The 12378-nt window shown below is 39.4% G+C and overlaps 3 protein-coding genes across 3 annotated transcripts in view; 1 reads left to right on the top strand and 2 right to left on the bottom strand.

The window, feature by feature from the left end:
* Nucleotides 1–741, bottom strand: part of LOC104711437 (molybdate-anion transporter) — a gene marked incomplete at its 3' end in the record, with an annotated part of 4436 nt that extends 3695 nt beyond the window's left edge. The window contains 2 exon segments of the mRNA XM_019244153.1: nt 33–122; nt 591–741. Of these exon segments, the coding sequence (XP_019099698.1) occupies nt 33–122; nt 591–741 (241 nt within the window).
* Nucleotides 7680–10122, bottom strand: LOC104780762 (UPF0160 protein-like). The gene is made up of 7 exons (XM_010505293.1): nt 9889–10122; nt 9535–9681; nt 9350–9448; nt 8757–8948; nt 8301–8420; nt 8099–8170; nt 7680–8012 (listed from the first exon to the last, which is right to left on the bottom strand). Exons 1-7 carry the CDS (start codon nt 10120–10122, stop codon nt 7788–7790), a joined length of 1089 nt encoding a protein of 362 aa, XP_010503595.1. The 3' UTR covers nt 7680–7787.
* On the top strand, nt 10800–11739 carry LOC104780761. Its single transcript, XM_010505292.1, has one exon. The coding sequence runs from the start codon at nt 10955–10957 to the stop codon at nt 11513–11515; it is 561 nt and encodes a 186-aa protein (XP_010503594.1). The 5' UTR covers nt 10800–10954; the 3' UTR covers nt 11516–11739.

The following is a 12378-nucleotide window of genomic DNA, read 5'->3' as shown; positions in this document are numbered from 1 at the left end:
AATGGTTCCAAACAACATCGATGAACCAAAACCAGCAATGAATAGCTGACCGATATCTCCTTTTCCAAAACCATAAGTGCTGTAAAGGTAATACACATAAGGACCTTGAAGCCAGTCCCCAGCTACAACAACATAATCATATATATAACCACAAACATATCAGCACTGAAATTGATACATAAATGCATTCAACAAAATACTACCATCATCTTCCTCATCGAAATCTCTGATCTACAACACATTTAATCAAAACTACCAGGATCACATAAGATTATAGTCAACCACTGATACCAGATTCGGGAAGAAGCAAAGCGTCGTCTTAATAACAAAACTCAAATCGAAGGCCAGATTTCGTCTGAGCTACAACAACAAATCTAAACAATCGTATCTGTTTCTGGACTCGATCTAGCACAAAAGTGGATGAGAAGAGCTAGAGAATTGAACTCTCACACACACACAGAGAATAGCTTTAATCAGATCCGTGACAATCGAAATTGTAGTTGGCGATGAATCAATCAATCAATCAATCACAGAGCTGATTCCGCTAATGAATGAATTCTAAGAGAGCGATAATAGGCGGAGAGACGTACCCATCATAATAGAGAAAACGAGGAGGTAATTGTTCTTGAAAGAATTGAAGGAAGACGAAGTGTTGATCCGATCCTTGTTTGTCTTGCTCAGTTCCAGCACCGCCACTACGGCAGTCATAGTTCCGAACACCAAGTAGTAAAAAACCTCCATTGTTGCGCTTCTCTATCTCGCTCTCTCTCACTCTCAGAGTTAAAGAGCCACCGAGAAGAAGAAGGAAAATGTCACGGAGTGGAATGCGCGATTGTACCATACCAACTAAACTAATCCTCTACGACGCGGTTACCGTACACGTAAGCTTCATCAGTCGGTGAGTCTCACTATTTCCTTTTTCTTTTTTTACTTTTTACTTCAATAAATAGTAATTGTAATGAAATAAAAATCACATAACCCTTAATTTTTCGGCAAGAGATTTCGAAACCCTAGACGTTCTAACCAACTCTGCGTATCTCTCTCTCTCTCAGGTTATAGAAAGAGTCGTTCTTGAATGATGAAGAAAGCTACGAAGGAGGAAGCTGTGGCTGTAACATCTGTGTTTTGGGACATCAAACGGTTTCCGGTTCCTCCTGGCTTTGATGCTCGTCGGATCCGTCCGTGCATTAAACAATTGTTGGAGAAAAAAGGCTACTGTGGTCCTCTCATAATCAACGTCGTTGGCATACTAACAAACGTCCATCCTGACATCCTTGAAGCTCTTTCTTCCACTGGAATCAATCTTTATTACGCCCCCTTTGGTTAGTATCTATATATCTTTTCATCTCATGCCATTAATGGATATCGTGAATAGAGAGTTTGTGTATGCTTGGAGATACTCATGAGTTTATGCCTGCTGGAGATACTCATGAGTTTTTTATGTCTTTTGTGTATGCTTTGAACCTTGCTGAGGAAAGAAAAGAGTTGTGGTCTGATCTCAAGTACCATCATGATTCTCCACTTTTCTCCAATAAACCATGGCTCGTTATTGGTGATTTTAATGAGACTCTTGATTATTCTGAGCACTCTAACCATGAGGACTCCCCCTTTGTTACGTGTGATATTCGGGATTTTCAAGAGCTGGTTCGACATTGTTCTTTCTCGGACATGCTCTGTTATGGTCCTCTGTTTACATGGGGAAATAAGAGGGATGCAGGGTCTGTTTGCAAAAATTGGATCGTGTTTTGGTCAGTGAGGCTTGGAGCCATAGCTTTGCTGACACTTATGGTGTTTTTGACTCTGGAGGCTGTTCTGATCACCCTCGGTGCAGATTTATTGTCGGTACACATGTTATTAAACCAAGGAGGCCATTTAAATTCTCTAATGTCCTTATGTCTTTCCCTGATTTTCAACCCACAGTACAAGCTTTTTAGGATAGCACTGATCGCCTGTTCCACTCCACATCTGCTATGTTCCGGTTTGCCAAGAAGCTCAAGGCTCTCAAGCCCATTCTGCGTGCATTAAGTCGACAAAAATTATGCAAGCTTTCAGAGCAGGTGGAGGAGGCTCATCGGGTTCTCTGTGATCGGCAACACACCACTCTCTCTAATCCTTCTCCGGTTGCTATTGCGGCGGAAGTTGAGGCTTTCCAGCGCTGGGACCATGTCTCTGATCTTGAGGAGAGTTTTTTGCATCAGCGCTCTAAGATGCATTGGATGTTAGTTGGGGATAAAAACAACAAGTTTTTCCATTCTACAATCCGTTCCAGGTAAGCTCTCAATGCCATTAGGGAGATTACATGCTCGGATGATACTATTGTGAAAACTCAGTCTGAGATTAAAACAGAGGCTGTGAGGTTTTTCCAGGATTTTCTCACACAAACTCCTTCCGATTACAGTGGTATTGAAGTTACTCAACTGGAGCAGTTGATACCTTTTCGTTGTTCTGATGTCAATCATGTTGGTCTTCTCAAAATGGTCTCTGCGGAGGAAATATGCACCACTCTTTTTAAGATGGCAGGGGTGTAAGGCTCCTGGGCCTGATGGGTACACTGTTGACTTCTTCAAGCAAACTTGGCCAATATTGGGGGATGATTTTGTTGTTGCTGTTCAGTCTTTCTTCCTCAAGGATTTTCTCCCTAAAGGGGTTAATTCAACAATCTTAGCTCTCATACCTAAGAAGTCTGATTCCAAGGAAATGAGGGACTATCGTCCAATTTGCTTCTGCCAATCGTCTGAAGTCTATTCTGCCATCGTTCATCGCTCCTAACCAGTCGACCTTTATCAAGGATAGACTTATGATGGAGAATTTGCTGCTTGCTTCAGAACTGGTGAAAGATTACCATAAAGAGTCAATCTCTTCCCGTTGTATGATGAAGATTGACATCTCCAAGGCATTTGATTCAGTCCAGTGGCCTTTTTTGCTCAACATCCTCCAGGCTATCAATCTGCCTGCTGTTTTTATCCATTGGATTGAGCTCTGCATCAGTTCGGCTTCTTTCTCAGTTCAGGTAAATGGAGAGCTAGCTGGTTATTTCCAGAGTACAAGAGGGCTCCGCCAAGGGTGCTCTCTCTCTCCATACCTCTTTGTCGTTTGCATGAATGTCTTATCTCTTATGCTGGACAAAGCTGCTGTTGATCGTCGCATCGGTTACCACCCTCGCTGTAAGTCCCTTAGTCTTACCCACCTCTGTTTTGCCGACGACATTCTAGTCTTCACGGATGGGAATTCTTGCTCTGTTGCCGAAACTCTGGTTGTGTTTGAACAGTTTGCTGCCGCCTCTGGTCTTAAAATCAGTTTAGAGAAGTCTATTCTTTTCATGGCTGGAACCACGCCTCAACAGCAACAAGATATCCTTCAACACTTTCCGTTTGCGGTGGGTTCTCTTCCTGTCCGCTATTTGGGTCTTCCTCTCCTTACCAGGTCGATGACTGCGTCTGATTACTTACCTCTTCTTGAGCGTATTCGCCAACACATCACCTCTTGGACGGGTCGTTTCCTCTCCTTTGCGGGTCGGCTCCAACTCATCAAATCTTTGCTCTCTAGCCTTACCAATTTTTGGCTATCTGCTTTCTGCTTACCAAAGAAGTGTCTGCAGGAGATCGACAGTTTGTTCTCGGCTTTCTTGTGGTCAGGTCCGGATCTCAACTCGAAAAAAGCAAAGGTTTCCTGGGTTGATGTGTGTAAGCCTACGGCTGAAGGAGGGTTGGGGCTTCGCCGTTTGCATGATACAAACACGGTTAGCATTCTCAAACTTACTTGGCGGCTTCTCTCTGCACGTTCCTCTCTGTGGGTCCGTTGGGTTCGCAGCAATCTGCTCTGTACTAACTCTTTCTGGTATGTTAATGCTACGAGTGTGAGTGGTTCCTGGATGTGGAAAAAGATATTGAAATACCGCAACTTAGCCATGACTTTTACAAAGTGGAGGTCATCTCTGGGCGTGACACTTCCTTTTGGTTCGACAATTGGAACTCCCTCGGGCAATTGTTTGCTCTGTTTGGGTCTCGCGGTTGCATTGACATGGGGATTTCTAAACAGAGTACAGTGGCGGAGGCACTTACTCTGCACCGCAGGCGTCGGCATCGTACAAAGCTCTTGCTCCAGCTTGAGGACGTGCTTCAGTCCTTACGTCCTTTATGGCAGCCTCTTGGCTGTGATCGACCTCTTTGGCAGCGTCAGAATGCCTCCTACAAATCCACTTTCTCCACATCTGATACTTGGCATTTGATTCGACAACAACACCCATCTTGTGCTTGGTCTAGAGGGGTTTGGTTCACTCACTCTACGCCAAGATACTCCTTTATTACTTGGCTCGCTTTTCACAATCGACTCTCGACGGGTGATAAGCTAGTTCAGTGGAATGTTGATGCTAATGGTGCATGTGTGCTTTGCCAAGGTCATCAGGAAACCCGCAACCATCTCTTCTTCGCTTGTTCGTACTCCTCTCAAGTATGGTCCACTCTGACTAGTACTATGCTGGGGACTAAGTACACTGTTGTTTGGGATCAGTTGGCTACTCTGCTTCTTGACACCTCCCTCCCTCGGCTCCACTTGTTTGATCTTCGTTACGTTTTCCAGACTCTGATCCACAGTCTTTGACGTGAACACAACGCAAGACAACATGGTGAAACTCCATCTCCCCCCTCTAGTCTCTGTCGATTCATTGACAAGAGTGTCTGTAACAGGTAGCTCGCTTTGACGACGGTTTCCGGCTATGAGCTTGGTCTCCAGCTCTGGTTTCAAACCCACCCCATCTAATATATAGTCTATCACCTTTTCTTTTGCTCCTCTGTTTCTAGTTTCAGCTACAATGTTGCATAAAACAGTTTTTTTTGGTGAATATAATTTAACATTCATACAAAAAAAAAGAATAGAGTTTGAAGTTTTAGTTTCGTCTGAAACAGGTTGCTCAAGCCTCTCGTTTTACATGCGTCAGTGGATGCGTAATAATCCACCCCCAGGTAATATTTTGGCCATATGCGATCGGAGGATAGCCTTGCCTCGCCCTAAGAGTGGATACAACCTTTTTGGGCCGTTTTCATATTCTTCTTCTCAACAAGACGCCATCAGCTGGATGAGCTTAATTCTGGCAGAATCAGGAGCACTTGAGGACGAGGATACGTGCAGTGAAACGGATGAGTCTGCCAGCTGGCTTTGCTCAATATGCAAACATCTTTTTCCTGGCATTGAAACTGGCCAAGGCTTTGAAAGTTTAAATAGTCATCTCTCCTCTGTAGAACATCTACAAGCGGTAATTAAGCACATCTTAGACAAAGCAGAAACTTGTTATGTCAATACTCTTTTGTCATTAACTACTTCTCACTGATGTGCATTTTTTTCCAAGCAGAGGTTAGCTTACCTTCCTTCCCAATCATCTAAATTTAGAGACATATCCAGGGAGGAGGATGAGAATCCTCCATACCATGGTGAGGAAGCAACCAGAGATGGCTACTCCTGAGGAGGCTGTCGTTGTAACATCTGTCTTTTGGGACATCAATAGGTTTCCGGTTCCCCTGGCTTTGATTTTCGTCGGGTCAGTCTGTGCATTAAACGGTTTTTGAAGCAATATGGCTACTCTGGTCCTCTCACCATCACTGTCGTTGGTCATCTATCACGCATACCTGAATGCATCTTTCAAGCGCTCTCTTCCAGTGGAATTACTCTTCGCCATGTCCCCCAAGATTCCAAACACATCATGTCGCTTATGTCTCGGTGGATTTCTAAGAATTCGCCCCCAGCTAATATTTTGGGCATATGCGATCTGAGAGGCTTCCCTCGACCTCAGAGTGGATACAACCTTTTCCGGCCGTTTTCATATTCTTCTCCTCAACAAGACACCATCCTCTGGGAAAGCTTAATTCTTGCAGATTTAGGGGCACTTGATCAGGAGGATACATGCTGTGAAGCTGGTGAATCTGCCAGCTGATTTTGCCTATTATGCAATCATCTTCGTACTTGGCCTATGGTGTTGTTTTTCTCTTAAGGCATTTCGTATGGTGGGATAACTAAATTACCTATGCTTACTTTCATGTCTCTTATTGGTCACTTCTCATTTCCCAACAGAAATTACTACATATCTTATTATATAAAGCTTGATGTCAAAATTACTCATTAACGAGATCGTGACACGTGTCAATTGTATCATTCAGATGTTGACACATGTCAATTCTAAATTTATTAAAAATTTTAAAAATAAAAATGTCAAAAATTCAAAACGTAAAAATTCAAAATCTACCATAAACAAGTTTTATATAAAAGTAAAATAGAGAAAATAAAACTTAATTTTATTGTAAATCTTTTAAAGAAAAAAAACTTTGTAAACTTCCAAATGTAAAACAAAAATTTTGTTGCGTTTTTGTAACTGTAAAAATGTTAAAGTGAAGAAACAAATAATAGGTTATTTAATGTGTTTATAAAGACAATTTTTTGGTTGTAATAAAGACTAAATAGTATATTCTAACAGTAAAATATATTTGTGTGTACAAATATACTTTTAGTGTTAATGTAGATAGTAGATTTATAAATGAATATACATTAGTGTATTATAGCAAAAAACAACAACTATTTTCTATAACTAAAAGTTTATCTCTTTACTTTTATATATTATTTTTACTTACGAAAAGAATTATATATATATATTTTGTTAAATTTAATTTTATTTTGACTTTGAACTCATCTACAACTATTCTTTAACTAAAAGTGTATCTATTTACTTTTTTTTTTAACCAAACAATAAACTAAAAGTAATTCCTCTGTTAGTTGTCCAAGGTGGAGGGAAGGGGTTTACAAAAGAAATTTCAGATAAGAGAACACGAAGCACGGACAAGATAATCTACCTTAGTATTTGACGCACATGAGATCCAAGAGATGGAGAATAGTGGGAAGGACTCCAGCGAGTTAAACTCATCGAGCAGGTTAGAGAAGAACGACCAATTTTCAAGAGATTGCACCATAGTGAGTAACTCAGTACAATCAGTCTCGAAATGTTGACAAGCGATCCATGTAGCACGTATTTGCTCCATGACCTACGACAACGCTTCTAACTTCGAATTTAGGGGGAGGGGTTCCGTCTTAGACACTTGGCTCCCAACAACAAGGTTCGCTCCTCACCAACGCAACACTACCAACCCAATCTTGAATGCACATTGGTTGCTTTCCAAGAACTATCAATCTAACAACCAGGTGAAGAAATCTGGACATCCGAAGACGGAGATGGAGCTGACATGACCGCCATAAAAGAGAGGGCCTCTTCTCATGCTAACTTATCACATAAAGTCTGAGCAATTATATTATTTGCCTCAATCTTTAAACCTTAGAAAAACTCTTTTATTTATGGTTTTCCAAATTGCTCATAAAATCTATGGTAATTGAACAAGGTGATCAAGATCACCCTGTTGAGAGGCATTCCTGAAGAAAACAAAATCCAAATTAATTTGAGTATACTGACTCATATGGAAACCCTCTGACGAGGACATTCAAATAAAACATGATTAATAGTCTCCGCATAGTTGCACTTTTTACACAAAATATCAGGTTGGACACCTCGGTGTGTCTATTTACTTTTATATATAATTTTTTACTTACTAAAAATATTTACTTTATATTCTTTGTTAAATTTAATTTAATTTAAAAAACTCTAAACCCGCATATGGAGCCGGTCCTAATCTAGTATATATATAGAAAACAAACAAATGAATACGAAAACTGTTTTTCATGATTTAGTGACTTGGCCACTTAGAGGACCCATTTCAATCCAAAGAACTGATCTTTGGTTATGCATAGACTCTCTAACCCATCAAAGAGGCTCTTGCCATTGCTAAGGCACCTTCATATGTCCGGTTTGCACCAATGAAACCACTCATGTGCACAAAAACACATCCCGGAATTGAACTTTCCTCCGAGAGCTTCTCCTTTTCTAGACCCCTCCATGATAAGGGCAACGCTTTACGGCTCTCAAACCTGTCCCGTGCAACCGAAACCGCTTGGATTCTCCAATTTTCACTTCTGTCATCCTGCACAAACCCAGATATACACTCATTGGCTTAAGAGATATCATGTTTACAACATAATATGATCATTGCATAAAGCCCGGTGGTACCTGGTAAAGAACATATTTTATGGGAGGATCAGTCTTCATTTCTTCCTCGAGCTCGAAAATATGGAGTTTCCACTGTCGATTTCACAAGACTTATAACTTTGAAAACTAATCCCATCATTTTCTCAATTCTAATACCTCTAGGAAATTATAACCCCAAACCACGACATGGATGATATATGTTAAGGAGCTCATTAGAACTTACTGGGCATTGTTTACTGAGCTTCATAATTTCTCCAGTGGAGTCTATGTCATACCGTTTTGCAAGACACTCCATTACAATTGACCGAGCTGGTAACCACGATTTCGCGTGAAAATGAACACACTGTCAAAAGGTAGAAACACTGGTAGCTTTAGATCGTTCTGGCTGTATTCTCGATTTATACTCAAATAGGCAGGAGGCAGGGAAACATATTCTTATACCGATCAGTTCTTATAAAACAATGGAAATGAAAAATTGCCATTTATTTATCAGACATAGACAACATTTGTTGTAAAAACTAAAAGCATCTCATTAGGTTGATTCATTCAAGTAATTACCAAACTAGTTTTGGTTTGGGTACTGCCATTTTTCACTAGTTGCACCTCTTTTCCAAGAAGAATAAGAACCAAATGACCTATGTAAGTGAACGAGATATAGAACTTTAGAAGAAGAGAAAACCTCCAAAAATTCAGAGCCAGCAAGTTCCATTGCCCGATGAAATGCTTCATCTTCTTTCGCACTGGACTGATCAGGTTCAATCCAGTCTAAGTTCAACCTTCCAATCCTATGCCCCAGGCTAGTATTGTTTACATATCTTGGAGGCTGGTCAGTATCATACTGATGGATGCCGTTGTCTATAGCATCTACTGCCTGTAAATGTATACAGCAAGAGGTTACCTTAGAACCATGTAAAAATAACACAGTATATGAAAGTTCAAGAACTGGGACTATTTCTAACAACAAAATTAAAATCTCCTTCTCTGTTAGCATCCTCAAATTGAAAAAAAAGAAAAATGTCAGACAGAGCCACGACTTATTGGTGACATCCGAAGTACAGGGCAACAAAGTTCATCTAGGAAATAGAATACTATTGGCGATATTTCCCAATTAGACAACAGAATCAGTAACTTGTTCCTTTCAAACACTAAACTTTCAAAGCCATAGCCAACAACAACTCAGATTGTTTGGTGCTGCGCATGGATCAGATAGTTTACTCAATACATACCAAAGAATGTAGCAGCTAAAGAAGAAACCTTTATAGAGCTACCTACCTCAATGAAGTTTTTGTACACAGCTAGAAACAATCGATACACATCAGGATGTCTCTGATCAAGTTGAAGCTCCTTAGCAATTATTTCCAGTCCATAATGCTAGAATACAAAAAAAGCATCAGTATACAATCCACAAAATTCTCAAATTAACCACCAAACACACAAGAAAAGTATCTTCATTTTACCTTATAGACAAGGCCAGCACTACTGAGTTTAGTGTTAAACCCGTGCCCAAACACTTCAGTGAATCCTTTCTGGTGATGGTCATAACGTTCACTCTGAGGATCATACACACCTCCAACATCAAGTGCCGCATCAAGCTTCTCCAAAACCTTGTAACCAAATCATATCAATTACTGGAAAAATCAAAAAAAAAATATAGAATTGAAGAAAAATTCAAGAACTTTACATAAAACCTCAAGCTAAAATAACCATTTTCTCGGAAATTTCGAAAAAAAAATATATAAAACTGGATCCAAAGATTCAAATTTCAAACATAGGTAGGGTCAGATACATTGTGAATTGAAGAAATAGAGTACCTGGTGATCTCTGGTTCGTACGATTTGAGCATCGGAGAATCTATTTGAAAGACGAAGGATGAAACAAGCTAAGGTTTCGTCGCAGTGGAATGTTCCATTATGCGTCCCGACCCGTTTCTGCTTAGAAACTACGGAATTGGTCGATAAACTAGCTCGGAAGCTCCCAGAACGTTTCAGAAACAGAGAACGATTCCAGATTCTGCTACAGCAGCCGAGACCTCTCGACCCAAACATGGCTGATGAGAAAAAGATACTAAACCCTTGACCTCGCGGGTTTAAGCTTAACTAAAACGTCGCCGTTTTCTGGAATTTGGGATTTGATGCAACGACGCCGTTTGAATTTTACAAATTTTCACACTTTTTGAGTTCTGAATTCTTTTTCTTGGGATTATTCTTTTTTCTTTTAATTAGAGTTGATGATCTTTGGTAAACCTACCAATATGGTTGATTACCACACTCACATTTTGGGTTATCAAATTTGTTTGTTTGTTAATTTAATTTATATACCAAATGTATTGTTTTAATCATGGGACCCTTTAAATATATACAAACACTTGAAGAATCATACATATAAAACGATCATGATTAAAATCCAAATGACAATACAACAAATCATCAATGTAATATAATCATAATTGCGCAAAAATTTGTATTATACGTGAACACTCTCACGATCTGGATAAGTTTGTTCGTAACAAATAATTTAACTAACATGACAAAAATAGTATATATTAAAGAAAAAATGCAACCAAATTTACTTTGGAAAGACTTCAAACCAAAGGGAATTGAGAAAATGTGGTCTATAAGCAATAACATTATTGCCTTCAACCAAATCACACCAAACATATATATTTTTCATGAATCATATATTCATTCTTCTTCTCACTATAATCACAAAACAACGATTACTATTAGATGTCAACATCATAAGATAGAAGGTTAACAACTACGTTTTGGAACGTATTCGTTACATTCTATAGAGAGAAAGAAAATGTATAAATATGATATAACCAATTAGCTTTCTCTTGACTCTTGAGCATATCCTCCAAATAAACCTTATGAGCAAATGGCTTATGTTCACCTACTCATCTCTCTTCTCATCTTCATTACCTTCAAACCTTCAATCTCTGTCGTCCCTGATCCACCAACACAAAACCTAATCAACAGAATATGCAAACAAACAATCGATTTCAAATTCTGCAACCAAGCAATTACGTCTCAGCTAATCAGAAGACAAACCTCGATCAAAACAATCGCGAAGCTAACCGCGGCTAAAGCTTGGATCAACGCGATACAAACGCTAGATAACATCGAAGGTACGCTTCTTCCGAAAGCGAAAGATCGTAGAGACAAAACAGAGTTTGATGCTTGTAGGAAAGCTTATAAGTTGGTGGATGCTCATTTAGACAACGCGTTGAAGTATTTGTATTTACGAGACTATAGGTTCATGAGAGCGTATCAAGCTCTTGCGCTTGTGAACATTTCCATGTGTAGGACGAGTTTTTTTCATCCGACGCCTATGGTTTATGCGAATTGGAACATGAAGATGTTGACGGATATAGCGATTTATGCTGGCAAGATTCTTGCTCCTCCTCCTCCTCTTAGGAAGAAGAACAAGACGCCATGAAAGCCATCATTTTTTAAACCCATTAGCTTTTAATTTGTTCGCTTTTTATTATTCAATCGAATAGTATTTTTCTGATTTATTTCAAAAAAAAATCCAAAGTTTTTTATACAACAGTGTTTTTTTTTTTTTGTTAATTAGAGGGGAAATAGGGTGAGTCAACGTTATTTGTACTTCTTTCTTTTCTCTGTTACATATTTTTTGATTAAAAAAAACTGGAGCGCGTCTTATTATTTTCATCTTTATTTATACGCAAACAAACTATAATATAAATAACTTTTGGCATGGATGAGATGCAAGTTTGGCCACACAGCACAAACAAGTAATCAGCCATGTATTATATATATGGTCTTCTAAAAATTTATAAGGCTTCTATGTTTATTGAATCTGAATCTGGTTGAACCAATTATCAAAGCTCTCCAAGCCAATACTGAAATATCTAACACTCAAACTACTTAATCAAATTTCGTGAAAACGTTGTAACTTCTTGTACGTAAGTAACTTCAGGTTGCATGGCTACCAACCATTCCATTTAGGAACTAGACGTGGATCGGCGATGCTCTTGCGGGTGTTTAGAGTAAAACACTACAAGAAAATAAGCCTTTTGCGAAGACAAATTGCGACGGAGTACAGCTCTCGCAAATTTGCGGTAGATTTGCGAGGGATTTACGAGTAATAAAAAAATCCTAGCATATCCTTCGCAAAATTGCGAGGAACACAGTCATCATAAATCCGCTGCTCAATTGCGAGACATTTACGACAAATTCGCTGGGAAGGTCCCTTCCCTCGCAAATCCATCGCAACATTGCGACGATTTTGAGAAAACATATTCCATAGCAAATTTGCTATGGAATTGCGAGTGAATT

This window comes from Camelina sativa, chromosome 4 (assembly GCF_000633955.1).
Source record: "Camelina sativa cultivar DH55 chromosome 4, Cs, whole genome shotgun sequence".
Classification (NCBI taxonomy): Eukaryota; Viridiplantae; Streptophyta; class Magnoliopsida; order Brassicales; family Brassicaceae; genus Camelina; species Camelina sativa.
This window is presented reverse-complemented; position numbering and strand designations above follow the sequence as displayed.

Bases quoted from the DNA above. Each gene is read 5' to 3' on its own strand.
- LOC104780762 (XM_010505293.1), bottom strand. From the start codon at position 10,122: ATGTTTGGGTCGAGAGGTCTCGGCTGCTGTAGCAGAATCTGGAATCGT. The intron at 9,449-9,534 runs GTAAAATGAAGA...TTTGTATTCTAG, and splicing joins GTGCTGGCCTTGTCTATAAG to CATTATGGACTGGAAATAAT. The intron at 8,171-8,300 runs GTAAGTTCTAAT...TGAAATCGACAG, and splicing joins AGCTCAGTAAACAATGCCCA to TGGAAACTCCATATTTTCGA.
- LOC104780761 (XM_010505292.1), top strand. From the start codon at position 10,955: ATGGCTTATGTTCACCTACTCATCTCTCTTCTCATCTTCATTACCTTC.